The 26825-nt window shown below is 42.3% G+C and overlaps 1 protein-coding gene across 6 annotated transcripts in view; it reads right to left on the bottom strand.

The window, feature by feature from the left end:
- SPECC1 (sperm antigen with calponin homology and coiled-coil domains 1) overlaps positions 1–26825 on the bottom strand; it is an 87091-nt gene that overhangs the window by 19898 nt on the left and 40368 nt on the right. For all 6 annotated transcript variants that reach the window (XM_021524945.3, XM_085557307.1, XM_021524944.4 and 3 more), the window contains 8 exons: positions 14878–16436; positions 12852–13059; positions 12149–12222; positions 11637–11815; positions 4074–4219; positions 3775–3875; positions 3095–3176; positions 682–832 (listed from right to left, as the gene is read on the bottom strand). In XM_021524945.3, coding sequence (XP_021380620.2) covers positions 682–832; positions 3095–3176; positions 3775–3875; positions 4074–4219; positions 11637–11815; positions 12149–12222; positions 12852–13059; positions 14878–16436 — 2500 coding nt within the window. The remainder of the gene's footprint in view (positions 1–681; positions 833–3094; positions 3177–3774; positions 3876–4073; positions 4220–11636; positions 11816–12148; positions 12223–12851; positions 13060–14877; positions 16437–26825) is intronic.

Genomic DNA, 26825 nt, shown 5'->3' on the forward strand with positions numbered 1-26825 from the left:
CAGTGGTGTGTGTTAACCAAACATTTCTGCTATTATTTTAATCAACTTTACTTACACAATTTTCAAGTAATCTCTTCATTTTATATATTGAAAACTAGGATTTAGGTGTAAAATTGAGAGAAACTGCCTAAGAGAATCTGTAACACTAAATTCACACCCAGTCGAGCTGCTGCAAAACAAGTTCTTGGGAAAAAAAAAGTGCAAGCTGAGAACATTTAAAGGTCAACAATCAAAACACCCACATTGTCTCCACTTTACAGCTTCTACTGGTGGAAATAAAGGCAGAGATCAGAGGAAAATATATGTTTTTTCTCAAGAGAAGAAAATTATGTGTCCAATTTCCTTCAGCCCTCAGAGCCTCTGGTTTTAGCTCACCACAACATGCAAAATTACAGTAAGATAATGAGGGCTGACCACATGTACACATTATGGAATTCTTGGGTACAACTCAGTGGCTCCTGAAAGCTTGCTATCATAATTTCCCATATAACTGTGATCATTACAATCTGAATTTTCATGTCTGGATCTAACAGAGCCTGGTAATTCCCAAAGACCAGCCAGCAGAGTCTGCTCTGGAGTCAAGAGATCCTCCAGATTAAATCCTCCAGATTTAATAGTTTATCTTGGTTCCAGGTAATGCTGTTGGTCTGTCCTTTTTTTCCCAGGAAACTGGGCTGATACCTGAGTTTGCTTTGGGGTTTCAAGCAGCTGGGGGTAGAGGAAAGCATCCTGCTGCTGAAGGCCATTGGGGGTTTGCTCAGGGATTCCAGGGAGGGGCTTTTGCGGAGGTAATGGTCTGGTTTCAGCTCTTCATTTCTCCCCTTCAGAAGGTCTGTGGGAATTCAAAAAAAGCTGTCAGTTTGCAGCCTGAAGAATTTGATTAATCACTATCCTGCCACCCCAGCACACAATATGTAGTCTGTTGTTTTGATTCTAAACAAATGTACTCATTTGTTCATTAAACACACATGGGGCTAGGAAACCTTGAGCAGATTAGAGGTGACCACAACAAGGAATGGCTTTGATGATTTCAACAGTACAGGCTGCCTGGTTTCCTGTGATTGATACTCCTGCTGGGGGGTAGGGGCCTCAGGTGAATGAAGGGAAATACCAAAATCTACAGTCTTAAAGGTTCAAAAGCTGAGCACCAGATATCTTCACCAGATGACTGAGCAGCCCTAGTACAATGATTTCTTTTCTGCCATTAGCAGACTTGTAGCAAGAAAGCCTCTTGTCTCCTGAATGCAGCCCAGAGAAAGGTACTTACTCCTCATGATGTCTGACATCTGCTCTGACATAACATCGAGAAGGCTCAATATATTCACAGCAGATGCATCTGTATTTTTCTTACACACATTATGTAATTTATATAATGTATATACTTATATATATATTATTATATAGTCAAAAGAAAATCACTGCATATCAATACAAGAGCTGATGTAACAAGCCAGGACTGCACACTATGTTATCAGAAATTACTGAATGTGGAACACAACTTTTTCACCTCTTTTTCAGTAACATCCCTATGATAATTATCAATTAATGCCATATTGCCAAGGTGTGAATTCCTTCTTATCTCAGCTTCAGCTCCCTTTGACTTATTTCTAGGTGCTAGAAAGTCCAGATGGAGCCAGTAAAGCTCTGACTCTCAAAGATCACAGCCAAAGAGCAGCTCTGAGTGAAATAATCCATGCTCCTCTCCAACTATGTAACATTTGGGTCACATTAGGGACATCACAGAACCCTGCTGTGACACTGGTCAGATCGAATCAGCCAGGAGATTTTTATTATGGAGACTACTTCACTCTGAATTTCCTTGGGGATAATTTTTGATTCAGTGCTGTTTGCATAGGGCTTGGATCAACTGCCTTCTAGGATTATTTAGATTGGAACCAGAGCTGTTACTACTTTACAGTGAGTAAGCCTTTGCTATGGATTATTGCAACTAAATTAAATCCAGGTACAAAGAGAAGCAGTAAATACAGGAACTTGTTAGATAAGCAGCCATAATTTTTTTATCATACAATGGCTTATAAAATATCTGTTGATTTTAACAGATTTTCACAGAACTGTCTATGGGTAATAACAGAAATGATCCATGGCCCAGAGTGAAATATTTATTGTTAAGAAGTGGCATCATATTACACAGCTGATAGATTAATTCACTCTACAGTAAACTGGTAGAGATTAAAAAGGTCTTATGTTGTGTTTGGGATCTGCATACTCATGCAAGACTTCCTGAAAAACTGATAAAAGTAAATAAACCCTGTCTATTTCCCTAGACAAAAGCAGATACTTCTGCTTGCTTAGCCAGGCTCTAATTTGTCTCCTGTATTAGCAAAAGACTGCAGAAAATCCAGTCTAACCATCAAGAAGTTGTGATTGATCATTGGGTTTTTTTTTGTCCCTCTCTGCAGTTTCACTACAGGAACACAACATTTAATCTGTCCTTAAAAATTCAAGAACCTGTTGTTACTAACTTTGATTACAATGCAACAACTATATTCAGAACCAGATAATCAAAATAAAGGGGCCTAGAGAAAATGGGGAACAAACACTGGTAGGAAAGAATATTAAATGACAAGAGAACAAAAGCAAAGTGTGAAATGAAAACAAACTCATCTCTTGAGAACTCTCAAAACAATTTCCAGCCCAAATACGACTGTTCCTAAAACAGTCACATCAGTATCTGAAATGTTTGATGTATTTCAAATGAAGCTCAATTTAAAAACAAATAAACCCTCAGAAGACAGTGCTTTGGGCTTGTTCCAGAGACATACATGTTGAACAAAATCCAACACTCTCCAGTTCCACAGTGTGGATTAGAGAGGTGCCGTGGATCCTTCAGCATAAAGAAGGGGAGCTTGTGTTGGCAAACCACAGTAAATCAGCTATTTTTTAGTTATGATCAAGATGGGAATAGAAGCACAACAAAATTAATAAGCTCTGTAAAACAAAGATATTGGAGGCACTTTCCATTTTTCCTTTGACCATGTAAGAAGAGGAAAAATGGTTCAGGCTGAGGCCAACAGTTAATAACAAGTTTAGTTAACAAAAAAGAGGCAGTACCTGTACATTTATCACAACTTACCTGCCAGAGGGAGGTCTGACAGATCTGCATGTCTGGCAATGCCTTTGCTGGCTGGCTTGGCATTGCTATACACAGAATGTCTCTGTGAAACAAAGGTGCAAAAGGTAATTGAAGGAGTATTTGTCATCATGCTTAAACAGGAGAGCAGAAAGAAATTTCTGCTATCTCAAGAGCACAAAGCACATGGAGAGACACAAAAACCTTTCAGCAGGGTGTCAGCTGCACCTACAGTTGGGTAAGTAACTGTGAAAAATAAAAGGACAAAGGGACAATATTTTATTTGGTAATACACTGGTTCCCAAACTACTTCACACTTCTATTTGTATGATTTTTCTCTTGCCAAACACAATTTAGAGTCACAAACCAGAAGTAAGGATGCCTGTTCCCAACACCCTGACTCATATGTCAGGAGGATTCTTGTTTCTGCAGCCCCAGCACCAGTTTTCAATATCCCATTCTGGCCCATGGTGATAAAAGTTCAGAACTGTATTCCAGAGTTCACATCTGTCCACTGAGATCTACTGAGATCTCTAAGCTGAAGTCAAGACAAACTCTGATCCTTTATCTTAGGACCACAGCAAACAAACTGATGAGTTTTCCCTTCCCCCTGTCAGCAGATGCTGGAGCCAGCACTGTGTCCACCTCTTTTGAATCTACCAGGACAGAAGAACTCCTTGTACCTGCATTGGGGAAACAGCAGCTGCTGGGGCTGTCCTCACTGGAATTCCACTGAGAGGGCTCCTGGGCACCTTGTGAACTGGGATATTTTGTCCACTGCTACCTGCAAGGAAAAACCATGGAAATGTCTGGATTTCAAACCCAACTATCACTCTCTTGTCAGATCAGGGAATCACTGTGTAGTGACATTCCATATTTATGCACCAAGCAATGACAGAAAACACCCATCCAGAAGCAAGAGGCAAATGCTGCTCACTGCTAGAATTTTTTTTTTTTACTACAAAGTACAATGTCCAAATACCTGAGCATCCCAAGTCAAATGACTTTATCAGTGACTTCACAGTGGCTGCAGATTCTGGAGGCGTGGGAGATGCCCTGCTGAGGCAGACCCCTTGCCAGCGGCTGGCTGTGTCTGACTCCAGAGAATCCACCTCTTCAGCTGCCAGCCTGCAAGGCACAAACCACAGCAAAGTCAGGGCCAATGGGAAGTGCAAGCACAGATTCAAGGTCTTCACTGACAAGCAGCACTGTGCAGGTTTTACTGCAATGCCCAGAATATGGACCACTCTTAGAATATTCAGGTCCTTTTCTTGCAGTGCCTGACACGAAATCACTGAGTCTAAAAAACTTTTCTGCATTGTTAATCATTTCATCCCCATTCCCAAGCCTCACACAGGAAGGAGGATGTTCATTGGAAAAGAAAGTTTGATGAGACTTTCGACTAATTATCAATAATCACCTGAAGATGGGCTTTCAATACAGCACAGGTGCCAAGGGGCTGCTGTGGCTCTCATTTCACAGTGAGCAAAGTAACCAGAAGGCAAATACACTTCAGAGTAAAAACTCAAAACTTATCAACAGAGACATCTGCTAAATAAATGAACTCTCAATTACAATTCATAAGCACTTATACAGGGAATAAAACTCAGAAGTGCTTCATCCTAGCAGAAACAGGAAGGCCAAAATCCAATGGCTAGAATCAAGACAGACAAACCAAATAGAAAAGGTTTCATATTTTAACAGGAAGGATAAAGAAGTTATTCACTTGAAAAGAAACTCTGAAGTCAAGATAAAGTGCTGGACTTACAGGAAAGCCCAGAGCTGTGTTAGACATCAAATATAATCACACAGTGAAAGTTGCTTCTAGGGAAGTATTTTACATGATACTGCTTAGTGACTTACCTGTATTTCTCAGGTAGACTTGGAATGCAATTACCTAGCTTTAGTTTAGGAAAGCTGAAAGCAAATAAAGTCTAGTCATGTAAAAAGAGATTATTTGTACCTCTCCCACCTGCTCAGAGACTGCACATGAGCTGCTGAGCAGCAGGTTCTGAGCTATCATCACATCTCCCTGTATTTACAGTGCTTGATACACACCAAGAGCTACATAAACACAAAACCAGAAATTATTTCATAAGGTGCCTGGAGGACTCCATCCAGAAAGTGCCTATGGGGTTGAACAACTTCTGTAAGCCAAAAAGGGAAGTCAGAGCCCTTTCCTTTCCCTTTAGCCACCAGAAAATGAAAAAGGCTAAAGGGTGTCAGTGAATAAGAGAGTAAGAGTGACTCAAGTTTCTATTTCTGGCAGGGCTTAAGGAGGTGCTGTCTTTAAGCAGACTTTTGCTATTTCTTTAATTCATTGAAGCTCTTTGTGTGCCAGGGGAGCCTGCAGAGGCAGATGGCTGGAGAAAAAGCCATTTCAGTTCCATTCTCCTTTAATCCAATAAGGAGGAAAGACAGATTGGGTAAGATTCACTGAGCTCTGAAGGAGCCAGTGTTTTGCTAGCCTTAAGTTCCAGCCTTGACTTCTTGTTTGTGGTTCATAAAACATGAACAACAAATCAGCATGTGACAGCATCTGCACCTGAGTTACACAAACCACAAAAGCGAAATGAGTGCTGCAAAGTATGGAGGGAGGATAAATTTCTGCCTCAAGACCCCAAACTACCCAGTGCAATCTATTACATTTTCATTCTGGCCTTTGACTGCAGAAGGATGCAAACGTTAAAAAGAGTAACTAGACCAGCCCCTGTGCCACAGAAGAGTCAACTGAGAATTCAGGTGCCATTATTCTGTCATTATGAGAATTCAAGTGCTGGAGTTACAACCAGTTTATATTTTTTTTAGGATGCTTGATGTAATCTTCCATCTGTGTATTTGTAATAGGCAGCCTGAAACAACCTCCTTGATGAAACACAATCAGAAGAGAAAACCGAGGCCTCCCATGCTGCAAACCTTGGCATAAGAGGTAAAAACAACAGTCCTGAGAGCAACTTGCTTCAACTAAAACAACACATGCCAGCCAACAAGCAATGGAGAGGTGAAATTGGTGAGCACTTAACCTTAAAAAGAAAAATCTGTATGATAGGGGGAAGCACATGTGTGTATAGAGATGGGCTTCTTTAGAGAGAAGCAAAACAGCAAGAGCTTAACTCGCAGTAGCTAATTCAGGAGGACAGTACAAAGCACAAACTAGAAAGATTAATGATAAGCCATAACTTCAAACCCAAAATGACTCATCCTCATGCAGAGAATTTCTTCAGCTTAGCACATTTCAGGCCATCCAAGAGACTACACAAGTTCTGCTACAAAAATTAGGTATTTGAATAAAATGTCCCCAAGTGCTGTATGCTTTCCTGGAAACGGGAATGAATGGTTCACACAGATAAATGCTGCACGTGCAGCTGGCTGAAGTGGAGCAGCTCCAGGAGGAAGCAGAGCACTGGAGGCCACAAAGGAATTAAAATGTGCAGTCCCTTTCACAAAATCACTGCTGAGTTTCATTCATTCACTGGTGAGAGAAATAGATGCAGAGAGCTTTTCTCTAACAGCAAAAGTGAGTCTCCTTGTTTTCCAAGTTTGAAATATGTGGACAACTGACTGATAACAAGGTGCAGGTCTTTCTGGGCTTAACATACAGTTTTTTGGCAAACTCAGCCTTCTCATGTTTGTTAAATTTCTAAACTGCTCTGATGACTGTTACAGGAGGCCTAAGACCACAGGACCACATTTTCAGAAATAACTCCCCAATCTCATCTTTGACACAGTTCCTGTCATTGTGACTCCTCCTGAACTCCAAGGCACACAAAGAAGAGACACACAGCTACCGCTGCACAGAATAGAAGAGAGGCCGAGGGCAGGCAGCAGACAATTCCAAACACTTAAACATTTATTTGGCACTTCAATGTATATTTCTGAAACATAAAAACCAACATTCAACAGCTGCCAGCACAGCAGAGAAAGGCAACACAGTGTGCATATATGCAAACACTCCAGTAGCACGGCACAAAGGTGGGGGCCATGCCAAAGCCAGGACATCCTGTGGAATTCTCCACTAGCTCTGCCTGCTCCCACACCAGGTCCTTGCTAGGTCTTCACATCCAGAAGAAAAGGACAGAAATCCCACAGTCAAAACACAGAATTCCAGTCCTGGAACAAATCATGAGAATCTCCTGCTAGAGATGGTGATCTGAGTTTTTCCTCAGCATCCATGGAAAGCTCTCTCCAGGTGTCTCCAGCTGCAGAGCTGAACTTCAAGTTCTCCCTGATCATCATATACTTCACCTGAGTTAAAGGCATGAGAACAACTCCTTTCTGAGAGGGTGTTTACTAGGGGCTTGATATGTTCGAATCTTTTCCTTCTGTTCTCTCCATCTGCAGTTCTTAGAGGAGGACAAACCTCGCAGGGATCTCTCCCCGGGAAGGTCACAGCAGGACACGCTCCATGGTTGTCCCTTCCCAGCACCACCGTGTCGGCCGTGCCGCCCAGCGGCGAGCGCCTTGTCAATGCAGGAGCGGAAATCTGAAACCAGCAGAGCAGCTGAGAACGAGAGAGTAAATCCGTGCTTCCACTCGGTTTTGCTGCTGGATTTCAGTGACCTATCCCCAAGTCTGTGTGTCTGTTTAAGCCATCTGCTCTCTTACATGTATTTAGACACACAGAAATAGATAATAGAATATAATATTACATGGAGAATTTATGCATATGCCATTAAATGTTACAAATCAGACAAACACACTCAGGGTAATTTTTGTTTAAGGTTAAACGGCATGTTTGAATGCCTGTTTTGAGGAAAATAGCCCCATCCCTCCAAAAAAAAGCTCCCAGTTATTTCAGATCCCCAAATCTCTTGTGATTACTTCTTATGGCTTAGCTGGCTTTAGAGTAATTCAGAACTTCTTCTGCCTCCTGGTGTCTTCTGAAGAGAGAAGCCTTCTAAAACAAAGAGAGTGGCTCTTGCCCATGGGGAAGAGGTGGACCTGAGCATTCACACTTTGCAATACACTTGAATTTTGCAGGGTAATAAAAAAAACAGAGGTGCTTTCTTGTATTGAAACTTCCCTTTTTCAGCTGGGAGTTGAAGGCAAGTCCTGCAGTGTCTCACAGGCCTGGCTGTGCCTCCTTTCAGGGCTGTGTTAGCTGGCAGAGATCAGGCACCTGTGGAGAGACACACAGCAGTTGGGGAGGTTATGGAAAGCCACACCATGCCCACCCCGAGGAACAGCTCTCTATTTTACATCATCCCATCACCTCTAAATTAGGGGGAGCCAGGGAAATGCCAGTGGTGTGGCTGGGACAGGTAAAGGAGCACCTTAACACTCCACTAATTTGGCTTTGAGACGTGGTGAGCAGTAACAGTACAAAACACAGAATAAATCTGTGTTGCTCAGATATGAAGAAATTATTTACAGCCAGGGAATTAATGTAGGACAGGGATGGCAGTGTTCCTGGCTTTCCTCTCCTCATTTCAGACTGTTCATTCAAAAAGGCTACATGGACCCATCCAGGCAGCTGAGCTGCTCTACCTCAGCCAGAGCTTCAGGATCCTTGCACTAGAGAGGATGGAATAACCTCATCCAATTTAAAAACACCCACCAGAAACTCCATAAAAATCCCAAACGCCCACACCAAACAACTGAGGAGCAAACAAACACTGCTTCGAGAGCCCTGCTCTGCCATCCTCCCTTTGCTTGCTGTGAGAGCAGAGTGAACTCTCAAACCCCTGTGAGACAGAACAGCTGCAAACACAGGCACAAATGAGCAGCACATCAGCACATACAGACTGACAGCAGGGTTTAATACACAGAGTACAAGCTCATTTCCAGGAAAAAAAGCATGTGACACTGCCATGCTGTGGCATTGGAGACTTTAGGAGGAAAAACAGAAGCAAATTAGTGGGATGCATCACAATCTTCAGTTTAGGCTTCCGTTTGAAGATCTGGTTAATTTTTTTATAATTCTAAGAATCGCTCATTTAATTACAGATTTCATTTCTCTAAGTACTACTCCTGGCCCAACTGTCTTCCCTCCATGTTCTTAGTTCAAGACACAAAATGCTTTAGTGCCAGAATAATTTTGACAATTTGAAGCTGAAGAGTCAAAGCAAGACCTTGAAACTTTTACTCAGGATCTTATCCTGTCTGTCTTAAAAACCTCCAAGGATGGAGACTATTTAACTCCAATTTCCACCACCTGTGAGGAGACAGCTACACAACAGTGGATTGTAAGCTTCTGCATTTTAGTGCAGAGAAATAATTAGGATGTAAAATATCACAGAAGACTGCCTGAAGCATGGGTTAATCAATTTGTAGTTTCACCAATACTAACTTGGGACAAAGTTAACTCCTTTTTCTCTTCTTTCATTTGGTCAATGCTTGTCCAACCTCCCCCCCAGCATTCTCAGTCATAGAATTAGACATTTAATCTGTGTTAAAGATGCCCTTGGGAGGCTCTTACCTTCATTCAGTTGAACTCTGATGACCTCATCAGGATTTTTTCTGCAAGTTCTTGGGCTGATCCTAAACCAGAAATGACTTTTTGTCTGATTAGAAGAACGTAACGGTGAAATCAAACTTGGAGGCAGGAACTCAGGCAGCCACAGGCAAACATTAAAATGGCAGGATGTCATAGGAGATAAATTGGTTTCAAGATGAATTTATGAGGTGGAGTCTAACGACCCTCAAGAGATGGCTGAGATTTTGCCAAAAACCTTTGAGTAGCAAGCTCTTTGGAAGGTACATTTTCCAATAAGAGCTTAAAAATCAGACAAGAAACTTTCACTAGGGACTGTCAGACATTCAGCTGAGCGTGCAGCTGCTCAGCATTAGCAAACATGAGGAATACTTTATAGACTCTGTTAAAGTATCATGCTACAAACTGCTTCCACCAGTACTGAGCACACATCAAAATCACCACAGGCACTAGAATCCACTGCTGATTCTGAGCAGTGGCATTTGTGAAAGCTGACAAAGCGATCATGAGAATACCCCCAGAACTTCCTGGGTGAAAGAAGCCAAGGTGCTAGGGGAGACAGACCTCAGGAATGCAAAAATATCTGGAAGTGTAGAACTGGCTCTCAGCAGGAGCTTTGGCGACTTCAGGAATTTGTTTCATAGGTCAGTAGAGCTTTAAAATTCCAGTGTTTAGCTGCTGATCACTGGTTTGTTTAGACAGGGACTTCCACAGGCTTCATTATGTTCCCCATACCACTCAGTACAGACATTTTGCACACTCAGAGTCAAATTACTTATCCTGACAGATGCAAAATTTGGTGTTGTTACCTGCCTTTGAAAGAGAATCAATATTGCCCACTGCAGACAGCACATCTGGCTCCATAACCAAGGCGATACTCAAAGCAAGCTACACAGAGAGTCAACATGACACAGAGACAGACACATCCATGTGTGTGTGACACAGAGGGAGACACAAAAGCCAAAACCAACTTCATTAAATACATGCCTAAACACTTCCTCCTGGAACTACAGCTGTATGGATTCTGGGGTTCCAATTTGTAAAGGAGTATTTGCAGCTCAGGCTTCTTATACCAAAGAGCTGATCATGTTCCTTACAGATGGAAGATAAATATTCCAGTTTGCAAATTAGCAGGTCATCTTCTATTCATTTGAAGTACTATCAAATATATCTTAAAAGCCAAAATAATATAGAGGGGAAGCTATGAGAATATGATTCCCCACCCTCATATAGGAGCCCTGCTTTCAACAAGAGAAATTTCATTAAGAACAAATTAGGAATGGAAACAGAGCCCAGAACCTTAAGTACTGTCTGGTAATCATTTTGTCTGAGTACATGGTCTGTAACAGTTTTTCTTTGCATCCACTTGGGACTCTGCTAATGAAACTGGAGCCTAAAAACATTCCTTTATTTTCTGAAAATAAGTTTTTCTGTTTGTTCAATCCAGGCATTGTGATCCCTACACCTCCACAAAAAACCTCTCCCATGCTTTTAGTCCCATCTACTGTACAGCTGCTGTGGAAACCTCTGGATGGAAAACAGTGAGCAAATAAGTGCAACGTAGAGCTGGACTGTTACTTCACCTGAAAGACATGACAGGATTCACCCTGTTCCTGTGGCCATTCTGCCAATGGTCATGAATTTACCAGGAGAGATTAAAAGGCAAAATCTATAGGAGTAAAAGTAATTTACACATATTTCTGATTAAGAGATGACTGCTTGTGTTACTTTGTATTTCTTCACTGACTTCCCTCAGGTTAAGTAGTTCTCTTCTGGAATATCTGTACCAAACCAATCCTCCCACAGATGGTTTAATACAGCTGCACAGAGTTATAAAGCCATCACCATGTTGAGAGCAAAGCTATCAGAGGATATTGGCAATTGTTACTACTTAATATTTGCTGATCAAAACCTTCATAGCTTAGCTGACAGAACTAGACTGCCAAAAAGAAAAATAACAGAGTAAGAGACAACAAAATCTGCCAGAAGAGTTACAAACAGACAAAGATGCACATCCAAGCCAGCAAATAGTTACTGACAAAGCACTGTTTGCATGCGTGTTAGCAGGCACACAGATCAAGTCTTGGCTTTGGTAAATGGTAAACAACCAACCTGTTGCTGCCCTTCACTTCATCCAGCTCCTTCTGCAGCCTGGCACTCTTCTCCTCCTCCTCCTGCAGCTTCCTCTTCACCACACGGAGCTCCTGCTGAGCTTCACACTTAATGTCATTGGCGACAACCACTGCAGTCTGCAGGTCAGCCTGGAAACGCCTCCACTCCTCTGTGTCCTCCTGGAAAGAGCAATTAGAACCCCAAACTGCTGTAAAAATGCACCCAGTCGAGCTGAACACTTAGTTATTGAAGTGATCACAAGCAACCAGGATTTTCCCACAATTTTAAGGTGGTGCTTGGTCAAATTGAACACTTGCCTCTTTATACTACCAAAAATATTGCCAAAGAAACTCATGCTAACCTTTCTACTCCAATATTGCCAAGAAGTCCAAAGTGAAGAGAATGAAGACTTAAAGGATGCACAAAGAATTTCTGCTCTTTTTCTAGGAAAACACAATGCTAGTACTGCAATAAAAGCTCAGCTTAGCTTTGTCTTGGAGCTTAAACCTTACCTTCATCTGCTTAGTCAGAGCCTTCAGCTGCCTCTCTGTATCTTGTTTTTGTTCTTCCAGCTTCATTGCTTTGCCTAGGAATGATAAAAAATGTGAAAAGTTCATCAAACACATAAGGGCAACAGTGAAAGTGAGAATGGAAGGGCAGAGCAGCTGATTTGGTTTTGCTTCTCGTAATGCCACTAAAATAGACTAAACTGAATTAAGACACTGCCAATGATCAGGAATGGAACCAACAGTAGAACTGGTGCTCAAACATCTCTAAAATATGTCATTACTTTCAGGTATTAAACCAGACTGAAATTTAAACAACCTCATGTGGATTCACTCGCTCAGAACACACCTCCCGAGGGATCACTGAGCCACTGGTTCCACCAGGTGGCAGCTCCCAGCTCCCCATCCACAGCAACCTCGACTTCACTGCTCTTCCCAGTGCTCTGCCCTAAAAACTCTTTAATAAAAAGTCCAGTCATTCCAATTTCTGGAACAGGTAATACTTCCTTCACTGAAGAATGAGGCTTAGAGACTGTCTCTAATGTCCCATCTATAGCACTCTCTGCTAAAATAGCACTTTTATGCATAAACAGAAGGGAATATCCGAAACTGGAATATTTATAAAGGTCAGACTGCCTCCTCCCTGCTGGAGCCATAACTGAGCCCCCCAAATAAGCTCACTTCAATCCTTTTTCCCAGCCCCACCTACTTTCTAGGTCACTGATGAGCTGGTTGTTGTGGAGTTTTATAGCACGATGTTGCTCCACCTGGTCTTCCAACTCAAAAATGGTCTCCTTCAGGTTTTTGATATCTGCTTCATTCTCTGATGTCTTCTCCTGCAGCTTCTGGCTGGTTCTGCTCAGTTGCTCAGCCTGTCGGTCACACACCTCCTTCAGCTGACCATACTCATTCTCAGCCTGGGAGGGAAGAAGAAATGTGCAAGTTTGTCCTTATTTCTTAGGAGACCTCACTCATTAGAGACTTTACTGGGCACCTTGTGATTTAAGCATTGTGTACACCCAGTTTAAAAAAAAATTAGAGTCTCAGGAAGCAGAGATGAGCGATAAATGTCAGTTTTCTTTCCTGGCAATAAAGATAATACAAGATTCTGCAAAGGAAATGAAATTTTCTATATGATAATCACAATTCCAAACCAATCTCTGCAGTTAATGAAGGGAGAGGAGTTATATTCCCGGAAATCTCCTCTTCTGTTTCTGTAGAACATTATGAAAGTGATATCACTGCCTTAGGGCCACGCTGATGATCAGTTCATCCACATTAACAATTTGCTGCTTTTACCATGTGCATTTTCAATGAACTGTGAAAACGCACATAGCAGAGCCAGCTACTGCAGATAAGTGTACTTCTGAATTGGGACATCTGGAATTACTGAAGGGGGAATCTGCTGCACTTCAGTTTGTTGGCTCAGCCCACTGATCAATGTTTCCAGGTTTGGGGGGAGCTCTCTGACTATGAACAAGTCATGAAAAAGGTGCAGGCTGCCAATTCAGTGAGCAGCACTGGCACAGCCTCACTGCAGGGCAGCCTTACAGAAGCCTGTGGTCTTGTTTGGGTGTCACAAATAGCCAATGATTCAAAACAGCTTAATTCGAGGGAAGGGAAGAGTAAAAAGAGGGAAATCTGTGGTTTCCAAACCAAGCAATAAAAAGTTTGGTAGAGTCTGAGCACTCAGCAGTTTTTCATTTATTCTTCGTGACCTGCAGCTCCAGAAAGCACTTGGGAAAAGTGGAGGAAAGCTTCCTCTTCTAACTCCATTTGCTGTGGTCACCTATTTTAGCTGAAAGGACATCTGGATTTTCTACATCACTCAAACCATGGAGGTGCTTTTTGGCAACATTCTCTTCATCTGCAGCCAATTTTATCATTCTTCTCATGCTCCCTTCCCCATACAGGAAAGGCTGCACACTTTCACTCCTCCTGCAGCACTGGGACATAATCACTGCTTGTGCTTTATTAACGCTTGTTGAATGATGGCTCACACTGCAGCTCCTCTGAACAGCCAGGATCACAGAGCCCAGAAACAGGGGTAGTAATCTGCTTAACCTTGTTTGGAGCAAAGCTATGAACTCACAAATTAGGTTAATTTTTCTATTTTTTTTAATGTTACTTTACCTATCCCAAAACAGAGCATTTCTTTCTTTCGTAAAAAATATTTGTTTTATGAAAATTATCTCATCTGGAGCTTGACTGTGCTGTGACTTGTTGCTGTCCCTATCAGCTCCCCTGAGCATTAATTCATGTCCTTGTGTTCTCATGACCAATGACACCTACACTTCACTGCTAATTAATTGTGATCATTATTCAGAATTTAATATTCACAGCTAACTATTTATGCCCTTCTCTTCATCTGATTAGCAAGTGATTTACACTATTTGTTCACACCATATCAAAGTACTTTTTTATTGACCTGCTCTTTGCTTCAATTCTAATAGACACAATTCTGTTTACTGAAAGAGCAAATTCTACAGAAGGTATTAGGACAAAATAGTTATGAATTTATAAATACAGATATGCCAATAGTTATTTCTGAGAAAATACGAGTAGAGCAGCAGAAACTGAGACAATATCATATAATCCCAGCTTCTACTAAGAGCTAATAATACAATTTAAATCCTGGAAACTTACAATCAACAGTTCAATTACAATGTAAAGACCAACCTATTTGTGATAGGACAGAAACAACCACTTTTATTTTAGAGCTGTTACTATTTTACCTTAGACAGCAGCCCCTGAATGTGCTTCAGTTCACTGTTTGCCTTCAGCAGCTCTTGTTTCAGCTCAGTGCAAGAGGCTTCTAACTGGGCTTTTTCTGCATGGGCTACTTTGAGCATCTCCTGCACCTCAGAGTTGTCAGAGGTGCAGCCCATCACATTGATTTCTGCAGCCTTTTGTTTCTCATTCTCCAGCTGAGTTTTGAGAGAGCCATTCTCAATTTTCAGACCTTCCAAAGCAATTTTACAGTCCTCCAGACTTTTTGTCACTGTGCTGTTGCTCTGCTGTTCCACTTCTAGAAGTTTAAGCAGCTTCTCATTTTCTTCTTTCAGGCTTTTTATCACCTGCTGGGCATCCTGATGCTCCCTTTCTAAGCTTCGCAGGCTGCTAGTTAACTGTTGCTGAATGTTGAGCAATTTCTCTCTTTCAAATTGTGCTTTTTCAAGAACCTCTGTACATTTCTGTTCCAGTTCAAGGACCTTCTCTTCTTGAGCCTCATTCTTGGATCGCTCTTGGAGGAGAGTCATAAGCTTCTCATTTTCCTGGCTCAGCTGCTCGGCTCTATCTCTGTGCTGACGGAAGGAAGTCTCCAGGAGAGCTTTCTCTTCCACCAGCTTCTCATTTTCTGTTGTCAGCTCCTGCACCATTTGCTGCTGATCCGACAGCTCCTGCAAAGTGGCCTGCAGCTCTTCTGCTGTGCTGTGGTGATTCTCCTCCATCTTTTGTATTCTCTCTGTAAGAGATGCCACAGAGAGGTCGCTAATATTGTTTGGAGAACTTCCTGCAGTGGAGCACTTGGAGCCTTTGAAGTGGTTGCTGCTGGCAGATGCTGGCCTGGAAGGTACATCTGCTATGTGCTCGAAGTCGGACGCATCGGGGGACAGGGAGGCTTTGGTGACATCGCTGCTGGAGGAACCGGAATTGCGCAGGGCGCCCCCGTTCAGGTGCTGCCTGCGCTCCTCTGCTTCGCCCCTTGATGCACTCTTGGATGGGCTTCCAAAACTTGACTCTTGGGTAGTTGGGGTTGGGAGGCTGCTGTCGCCTCCACTGCTTGTGGTTGTGTCTGAGAGGGGGGAGTTCTCCAGATAAAGCAATTTCTCTTTCAAAGCACGGTTTTCTTCTCCCAGGCTAGCAAGCTCTTTTTGGAAAGTCCTGTTTTTCTCCTGAAGGGTCCTTATTAATGGATCTATGTCAACAGGTGATACTGTTTCTAAATTTTGGTTGGAAGCACCCATTCCTTCAGCATTGAGTGATCCTTTCTCTTTGCATTTCTTTAACTCAGAACGAAGTTTGGTAATTTCAGAATCTTTCGTCTTTGCCTCTGCCAGGAGTTCTTTAACCTGAGATTCCAGAACAGCCTTGTCACCAGTTTCATTCTCTTGCTTGGACTTGCTGGTGGGGCGCACGTGTTTGGTAGGAGTTGGTGCACCAGAAGAGGTGGGGCTGGGCTGTGTTTTCCTGGTGGTGGCTTGACCACGCAGCACAGCTCTCTCCCTGGACACGGATGAGGACAATTCCCGGGGTGCTGGGATCCCCGTGCGCTTCGCGGCCGAAACTGCTCCTGGAGGAACAAGGGATGAAGCAAATTTGAGTTAGTGCATGAAGAAAACAAGTTTCACAACAACAATGCTGGAGCCTAGAGCAGTCCTGGAAAAAAACACCTCAGTGTTTGAATAGGTTTAGTCATGACTGATTGTGTGGATTCATGTTTCAAAGGCTTGTATTATTCTGCATTTCTTTCTCCTGCAAAGGAACACAACCTGGTAAACTTTTTCCCAGTGTAATTATATACTACATAAATGCTGCAATACATGAGCTACAACCCCCTATTAATTATATTGATGTAAAGATAAAAGGATATTAATTATTTCAAAGTAAAAGTTCTTCACATTGCTTTGTAAAATACTGGATCTAATCTTAGTAATTTTGGAGGAAATGTTCAGTAACTTAAGAAAAGATACTGTCTTTGAAAAAAATGTACTTTTATCACACACAAAACTATTTGCATTATACTCTATTTAAGCAGATCATCACAAAAGAGGGACTGAAACATTTATGCTGAGCACAGATTCAGTGAAATATAAAACTCTTCTGGCACTTCCAACACTAAGACAATTGTGTGGCTGCAGCTTCTTGCAGAGATGGAGGAGAGATTTTCCATGTTCTAAATTCCCATCCTCTTATGGAAGAAGAGCAAAAGGAGCTTAGAGAGTTGATGCTGTTCTGTTCAGTTGTTGGTTGGGTTTTTTCCCCACCAACCAACAATGCAAAGCATTATGTGACTATAAGGGAAATGAAGTTTATGAGTTGTTGATTTTCATCTTTCAAAGCTTTCTTGAAATACAGGACCCCAGGCACTAAAGAAACAGTAAGAGCCATCTGAACCATGGAAGTTGTAACAAGCTGGTTAGAGAAAAGAAGCTGGTTCAAAGGGTAGGTATGACATGCCACTGCAAGTGAATTTAGAGAAAATACTCCTGAAAATTCAGAACCTTATTCAAAAGGAAAAGCCCTAAAGTACAGGATCATAAAGTGTGGAGATGAAGCACAATGAGGAGATGTTGTCCAATGAAGCCACATAAACAGGATGCAGGAGCGAGTTATGCAAACAGAAAGGGCTAGTGAGCCAGTGTTTGCAATAAAAACAACTTCCAGAAGGACTCTAGGGGGAAATCCTAGAACAGATTCCATCTCCCCACATTTAGGAGGCTCTTTGCTGACACACATGTGCAGCATCCACAGAAGATCAAACAGCATTACGAGCAAAGGGGAGCAGACTCCCTGGCTTACACAGCAACCTCGGAAGGGTTAACATTAACACCACCCCGTTTGCTCAGCATCTCTTTTGAAGAATGCACTGGGTTTATAAAGCCCACACAAACAGGAGCCCCTCCTCTCCTCCCCTCAAACACACACACTCTGCAGCAGCACAATAAACACCCCCAGACAAAGAGCAGCTGAAGAAAAGCCCCCTGAACTCGGCGCAGCGCTGGCAGGAGAGCACAGAGAGCCTCTGTCATGGCAGGGGCACGGTGAGGCCAGAGACAAAGGCTCCAGTGTTTTTGGGGAGAGATACAGGGACAGCCAGGCCCACACAGCTTCACTCAGTCACCTACAGCTGGAGGGGACAGCACAGCTCCGGGATCTCCGGTGGAAAGCACCACGAAAGCAGAGATGGGAATTCTCCTTGTCAGAGCCCAGGCCCCAGCTCACGGATCATCCCATTCCCAACCCAGCTGCCAGCAGCTGGCACCCATAAAACCGACTCTGAGGGAGCTCAGCACAAGAGCAAAGCTCGTGGTGCCCATGCAGCCAACACCAGGAGATGAAGTAGAGGAGGAAAACTGAAAGGGCCATGATGTGATGTGATTTCCAGTAGAGAAATCCCAGCTCAGCACAGCCCCTCCCTGCTCAGAGAGCGGCACAAGTGAACCCCAGGTGGGAAAGCACTTGAATGCATCCTGGCCATGGAACAGGACAAGCGTCCAGCATACAGAAGCAGTTTTCACACAAGCTGCAACCATACTACATTTTAAGATGTAAAATCCACATTACAAATGATCAGAGATGTTCTTGAATGGAGCCTAAGGGGTGATTTAAAGCCTTCTGTATGTCCTGGGCTTTTACTCAATCTGAAAGGGTTTGCTACCTTTCACACAAAATTTTATGACAAAAGTAAGTGCTCTGAAAAACTTTTAATGCCCAGACTAGTTCAATAACATGACTGTCAACTGGTCAGTACATGACTAAGCAGTATTCCATAAATAGTGGTTCTGTACATTACAATAAATAATGAGGTAATTACACATTAGTACAAATTGCTTGGCATTAAGGAAACCACCTTTTCCTAGGAAATATGCTGCACTTATAGTGATGCCAGCATCCTTCTAATCACCACCAGATGACAATTGCAACATGATCCTGAACAATGGAAGACATGTACATAAGAATAACAATTAATGATATTTAACTGGGATTATCTGTACTCCACCAGTTTGCCAACCTGTGCAGGCTTTGAGCTTACTCAGTGTGCCTCATGTTTTGCAAGACTCCACGCTCTGCTGACTTGTTCTGTCATAAATCACGAGGCATTTGCTATCCATCAATAACCATTAACCAACTTGGTATTTTCATGATGTAGAAAGACTTACATATTCTCCTCACTCCACAAGCACCACATGATACTAAAAAGTCACAAGGAGCCCCCCCCCCAAAAAAAAAAACTTCTGAGCGCATATGTTGATCACAAAACACCAGATCAAGTATAAACACTATTTTAAAGTCTATTTAATGGGCAAGGCCCCTCTGAATGACCTTGGAATTGAGCAGTGTAGTGGCTGCCAATGACTGCCAAGCCACAGCCCGAGGCTCCACAGTCAGGAGCTGCACAGAGGGCTGGGCAAGTCCCCCTGGTGAGCTGATTAACTGGCCCCCAGTCTGTGATGGGCTGTGGGAGACTCCAGACACACACATGCCTCCCAGGCTGCTGCATCCAACACTGCCCTGATGTATGCTGCTTCTTTCAGTGGCTGGGATCACACAGAACTTCACTGCCTGGCCAGCGCTGCTGGTTTTGAGCAGAGAAGAGAAAAACAACCAGCCCTGAATCTCAGTGGAGGTCACCTCATCACTGTGTTCCTCACCAGGGTGCCCAGCAAGAACTTCTCCATTTTCAGCCTTACTTTTCAGTTGTGAGGCATTAAACCACAACAATAGATAGAACATATAATTCTCCAAGTGCTTTAAAATCACCAGCTGTTTAACTGAAATCCTCTGAAACACATCATTAACTTTAAGCTATGGGACAGGGAAGCAGAGAGAAATGAAACACCTCACCCAAGGTCACACTAAATCAGGATTAGGAACAGGGTTTGTACCCTGCTGTGGAGCTTTCCATGCACCACTTGCTGCCAGGGAGCACTCCCTGGCTTCCCACTGGTGGCAAAAGCCAAAGTATCACTTTAATGAGCTAAAAGTTGATCCCTTGAGATGATCTTTTGACATTTTAATCCCATTTCAACACAACTACAATGTTTCTTGCAGAAGCATCAGCATTACTCCTCAGTTTTCTACATCATGATGCATTTCTGATCTGAGCTCTCAGCACCTTCCACAGGGACATCCATAACCAGGAGAAAATGGATTATGGAATGAAGAACATTTCCCAATCCTCCAAGGTGAAACACACAGGATTGTTGTTCAGAAGTAACAACAGGCAGCACACCCAATGTAATTACAGTGGTAGCAGGCTAAGGGGATGTAGGAGGCAAACATTTTACCAGTCACAGGGGGACACGTGTGACATTATGGAATGAAGATTCAATACATTTATCTGTCTTTACATTCCATATGCTCTGAGATAACACATATCACTGCAGTAAAGCATAGCCTTGAATTTACATTTATTTTACTTGACCCTTAATTATACTAACAGTTCAAACACCTGCTTCCCCAGTCCCAGAGCAGAGGAGTAATCTCACTTGCGAAGTGACAACATTTGACTGCATAAACACCTTTGAAAATGTTTTAATTTCTGCCTTGAATTTATTTTTTAAAACTGGAGTCAATACAAAATTATTTGCCTCTGGCCTTTGTCCCATTTGTGTCCCACAACCTGCCCTTTTCTTAATCCTTCCCTCCACCAACATATTAATAACCCAAAGGTTAATGCCACGGCCTTCTGCTGTTCCACAGTGGTGTTAACAGAGAATGTTCCATTTAGTACCTTATTCCTCAATTTTAATCCTGTCATCTCTTAGGCAAACAACAATAAAACCACTTTTTCTTCCTTCAACATACTCAAAATTCCACGTAATTCACTCTTCCATAGTTTCAGTAGGTACTAAGCCTCCTGCACCATCGATGTAATTTAAGCACTGTCCGAGTCATCTCACAAAGCATTTCAGTCATGTAAGACTAAAGCATGGAGACAGATGCAGCTTTGGTGTGATGTTTTTAAACAATGGATACCTTATTTGAATTACAAGAGCAGGATAACTAACAAGAACTAAAAGAAAGCTATTCATAGCACCCTGCAAGTCATACATTTCAGAAAGGCAAACTGTTGCCTGCAGACAAGTTTGTCCTCTCACGAGGGATGTTAAAGCTCTCTCATTCCAGCTCCTGCTTTTGCAACAGATCAGCAATTTCACTGTCCCGTGTCTGTCATCCCTAAATCCACCTCAGAAAGGACAGTGCAACAAGAGACTGAAAAAAGAAATTGAGGACTAACTATTCAAAGACACCCTGGAAACAGAAGACAGAGGTGGTTCTGTCATTCTGGAATTCTGTCTTTGAATACCAGGATGTTTTAAATAAAATTTCCCATCTGAACAGAACTCCTGAGCCTTAGATAGAAAAGTGGTTCCTCGAGGCAAAGGTCACTATAAATCAAGTGGACTGGAAGCATTTATCACCATGGCTAAGTAAAGGGAATATTAACAGCCCACACTTGTACAGCAAATAAAAAGAATTATTAAACCATCCCACACAATTTTACTGTGCTCTGGCACTTGTGGTTTAGCTGAAATATGTTCTTTTAACAATTCTGGCTTTCAGCTCATCCTCTGGCTGTGACTTCAGCAGATCCTGGACTCGAGAGCACTTTGTCAGGCTTTGCCAGGATGTGCTGAGGATCCAGAGCAGCACCAGGAACACACAGCAACAGCCAGGCAAGGCAGGCAGGTACCTGCCCTGGGAAAGCTCCTGGCACCACTTTCAGTTTTTCAGTAAAACAATACTCACAGGAGTATCTTAATTTCATCTGGTTTATGACACCTGGTCTAGGACACCAAAATTCAGCTGTTTAGTGCCATTTCAGATGACCTTTAGGTATATTTAAAATACCTTCACTGCACTCTAAGATTTGGCAGCACCTGTAGGAGACTTGTCCCTTGCTCCAGAGGCAGACAGAGCAACTGGGATGTCTGAAGACACCTGAAGTGCCACCAGACATTGAACTGAACAGGCAGACTCTTCAGATTTGCAAACCAGTGTTAGAAGGCAGATAACAGCAGCTTTTTTGTGCTACATTCAGAATTCCTCCAGCACCCTAGTACCCTTTAGCTGACTTCCAGCTACACAATGAATGATTTAACACAATGGATTAATATGGGATTCATGATGCCATCGATGTGAATTTAGTCACAGCCAAGTCACAAAAGATGGCATTAGCTTGGAGTCACCACACTCTCCATTGAGTTACTGTGATAAAACAGCACATGTTACAGGGAGCCTGGACATGTTTTCTGACATCTTTTGTCAACTCAGAGTAAAGTTTTCAAGAACCTAATTAACTTGGTGTTTAAAATCCATTTCTCAAAAGCAGATAAACCACTAAGACCTCAAAGATTAACTGAAAGCCTAGGGGACTTGGCAGATCCCTTTTACCCTGTTCCAGCATTGATCCTGAGATTGATCCTGAGGCTGATTACGAGTCAGTGAGGGATGGCCTTTGGGAAATGGAGACTGTACAGCACAGAGGAAGGATTGCTATACACTTGATTCCTTTAAAGCACTCTTTCATTAAAAGGTTTCAGTACACATCTGTTTTATTGAATCACCCTATTTTCTCCTGCCTTTTTCCCCCTCCTTTGTTTAAAGCAAATGAAACAGTCAAAAAACAACTTCCCTGCTGACCAGAGATTTTCTGATATCCTAACAGGAAACACACTGACACATTTCACAGTGGCATGAGGAAAAGCAAACATTGAGAAGTAGGGCAGACAGAACAGCAGCCCTTACCTGCACTGCTGGGCTACTTCATACAGCACCTAGAGACAAAATTCCTGCACATTCTGCCACACTGCTTAATCCCCCTATCCCAAAACCTCTGGGGATGGCAGTACAGCTTGTTAACAAATATTGAAGGTATTCACACAATTAAATCAAGCCACGAGGAAGATCTGAATCAGTCCTGAGAGCTTCTTGGGAACTGAAATATGAATGGGACTGGATTCAAAAGGCTGGCATTTCAAAGAGATGCAGGTGGCAAGGGACACCACCCAGCACCTACTGACATTTTCAAAACTGCTTGAGCTGTTTTGAACTTCACATTTGAGAGTGAAGTGGCTGAAACTTCTGCTCCACCATCAGCTTAGGCCAAAGTCAGGATAAAGAATGACACTATTGTACTGTGCAAAGTATCATGGCTTGTTCTGCTTGGTACACAAAGGGAATGAGCTGAACGGGTTTGCAGTCAGCTTTCTTCCATGACAACAGCTCTGGATATTCCTTTGAATAATCCTCAAAAGCTCAGAGGAGCACACCATTTTCCATCTCTTTCAGGGTAGTCCTACAGAAAGACAATGCTCTCTGCTACCTGGTGTTTATACAGCAGCAAACAAAGCAAAGCAAGGCTTGGCCAGTCGTGGCTCTTCCGAATTAATCAGTCTGTTTGCAGAGTATTAGTCACAGAGCCAACACCTTCACAGGTCAGCACCTCCTTGGGAAGGTTCATTTGTACTCCACCTAGCTTTAAAAAAAGACAAGAAGATGTCTCCAGAACAACAAATGTGGTTTTGATAATCCAGCACTAATTATATATAGAAGCTTCTGCTCCAATAAGGCCTTTTACTCACTTGGCAAATGCAGACTAAGAGTAATTAAACCATTAGCTTTTTTTCTGAATCCTTTAATGGCCTGTTGGACTGTCTGGCCTGCCTGATTGCATTGTCTGTGGAACAGGCACAATATGCAACAGGAGGAAAGAGCTAAAAGGCTTAATGCAAAGATTTTGATCTATGTAATCATGGTGGAGAGTGTAGGAAAGCAACTCAGGTACTGATATTGAGATGGAGGATAAGAGACCAAAGAGAAATAAAAATTATATTACAAAGCACTAGGGAACAACAGATGTCTGTACTGAAAAAGCTACACTAGCAAAGAAAAAAAGCAGCAATAAGCATCTTGATCTGAGTAATTCCTAATTTAAGACTACATAGACCCCTGACATTTGAGCTAAACACTTGTTAAAGGTTGGCTGGTTTTTTTTAGTTCTAAATACTAGTCTAGAGATCTGGAGTGCAAAAAGCACCCAAGAAAAGGTACTTTTGGTAACTTAAAGACTAAGGCATGACAAAGCTACTTGTCAGTGGCTTACATCTGCAGATGAACTATTGGTATGACATTCTTTTCAAGGGTGGCCACCAGAAGAGACTCTCCCATGGCAGGAATGTAACCAAATAGTAGAGACCACCTTATAGTTGAAGCATCACCATTTAGTTCAAAAATTTTAGCATCTAAACAAGTACTAAGAATCCAGAAAAGTCCCCAGTAAGTTTTATAGTGGCTTTAAAAGAGAAATATGTCTGCTGCACAATTAAGGAATGATCACACACATTTTATTTTCAGCTTGTTGGATTCACCTGATTAATAGCTCTGTCATTTTCCCCTTGCAGAGAAAGTCACATTTAATTCTTCCAGAAAAGTGTTAAAATGAAAATAGAAAAAGATCAGCTCTACTCAGTATCTGGTGGTGCCAAGCTCAGCACAGCCACAAGAACTGAATTTCAAGTTCATTTTGTCACAGCTCAATTCTATTACAGTGAAAACAAGGTCGCATTCAGAAGGTAAATGAGACAAGATCTGATCAAAACCCTGCTCACAAAGTCTCATTGTGAATTTCAGCTGACTTTTCCTGCTCTTTATGGGCCTGTTCAGAGACAATTCCTCTCTGAATAGCAGCAAGAATAGTTAAAATCTCTTTACCCTGAGAGACCCACCAGTGTCCACACAAAAGAGTCCCTCTTAACATTTCTGATGCTGTTTACTTGAGTTTCCTGAAAGTTTTTAAACTGAAAATGAAAACTCAAGCTTGGATATCCCTGTTTTGAGTAAAAGTATAAAAGTACAGAAGTACAAAAGCAGTGTAGGCTCTACTCTAAGAGGCCACTTTTGCCCCCAAACCTCAGGACCAAAGATCCATCAGGAAAGCTGATGGCTGAGCTGAGAGACAAGAACTGCTCAGTCTTTGCTCCCACAAACACAAACTTCTCTTTCTCATCTGCTCAGGAGTCAAGGAGCACCCAAGGGGCTTCACAAGGCTCTGGCACCAGGAGAATCATGAGGTGCTGCTGTGGTCACCCCCAAAATGAGGGACACAAACCCCACGGAATTACCAACATTGGTGCAGGTCACGAGTGGGGTGGAATCTCCCCCTGAGCTGCTTTGGATTTCTGGAGTACCCAGCAACCTGGTATAACAAACACTGAGCCATCCAAAACCAATGTTCAGGGAAACTCTATATCCTACACTTGCTGGAAATCCCTATGGTAAACTCAACACTACTTTTTTTGGAACTGTTAATACCACTGGGCCTGCCAAAAACTTTATAGTCACGTCCAAGTTATACTCTTTGTCTAGCCCCCACAAAAGAATGACTAAAACTTTCAATGTGTAGCATTATCTTGAAATTATTCTGGTGAAAGTTACAGAAATAGGGAATTCTCCCTTTTTAAAACTAAGTACCCCTACTTTCTGGTTTTAATGCAAATTTGTAATTTCTACAACCATCACAGGTCATTATTAAAAAAATACATAATTTTTATATTCCTTAAGGGGGGCTTGACTCTATATACTTGTGACATTAGCATACCAAAATTATTGGGATTTCTGTGTACCATGACACTTCCTGATTTTGTTTGTTCTGGAACATTTCCTGCCTACGCACCTGAAAAAACAAGACAGGATCAGGTATAATCACCTCATACCTACAGCCAAATCAATTTTAAGCCAAACTATTATGGTAGTCTTTTAGACAGCTGTTAAAAAAAAAAATCCATAAATACAAATTTTTCTATGAAGAGGGACAAAATCACTGCTGTTTCACTGAAACAAGATTTTTTGTTTGATTTGGTTGGTAAGTTTGGAGTTTCCTTAGTTTTCCTACCTGCTAGATCTGAGGCTTCTGCTTTCCAGAAGGTTTTTAGCAACTGCTGTGGGGAACATCCTTGGAGTTAATAACACATCCCCCAGAATGTATTTTCAGGAAAAGCAGGGATTTGCTTAAAGATAAAGCAGAGAAATATTTTTCAACTCCTATGGCTGTACTAGGAATATTTCTGAAATAAATCACCACTAGGTACACTAAGAATCCCAGGGTTTTCCTTGATCCTAGCTTGCAAACAAGCAGATAATTATGCTCAGCTCAGAAAGCAGCTTCCCTGCTAATCTAGCCCAGAAGTCCTTCACTCAGCCATTGCTGGGTTAACAGTGGTGATAAAACAGCTGTGCTTCCATTTCTGGAAAATACAATTATAATGGATAAAATACCAGTGTTGAGTGTTTCGAGAAGTACAGGAAATTAAAAAGCAAACAAAACTAACCAACCCTAAATCTAACCATACCAACTCAGCAGTGGCTGTCAGTAGATGTGCTCCTCCATGCACAGTGGTTGTCCCAACTGAAGGTGATCTGTGGCTCAAGCTAATGAAGGACTTTCCTAAAACCTCCTGGTCCAAGAATCCAGTTGGAAGGAACAGTGAGAACCCTGTTCCTTCCAGACAAGACAGGTGCTGGGGATCACTCCTCTCACCATCAAAATCTGACATCTCTCCGCAAACACGAAGGATTATAAAACAGATTATAAGGGATTATTAAAACAAACAGATTATAAGAGCGGAAATGCTTAATATCCAACATTTTCACAATTAGCAGGTAATTTACTCAGCCTGTTTAACTGTTCAGGAGGCCATGCTATGGACTGAATCATGGAACTGATAAAGAGACCTGAATGGGGCTGTATCACACTTCTCTTTCTTTGTAAAGGTGGATCCTGCTTTAATTTCTTGTCCTTGCCACTGAGGGAGCAGAGCCATCACAGAGGAAAAGAACCCGAAAATGCCTCTCCAAGCACTGCTGTGGAGTGCTCTGTGTCAGGAATCCACGATCCCAAACCTCCAGCTCGGGAATGCTGCACAACACTCCCAAAAGACCAGCGCTGACCGAGCCT

This window comes from Lonchura striata, chromosome 19 (genome assembly GCF_050655825.1).
Source record: "Lonchura striata isolate lonStrDom1 chromosome 19, ASM5065582v1, whole genome shotgun sequence".
Taxonomy (NCBI): Eukaryota; Metazoa; Chordata; class Aves; order Passeriformes; family Estrildidae; genus Lonchura; species Lonchura striata.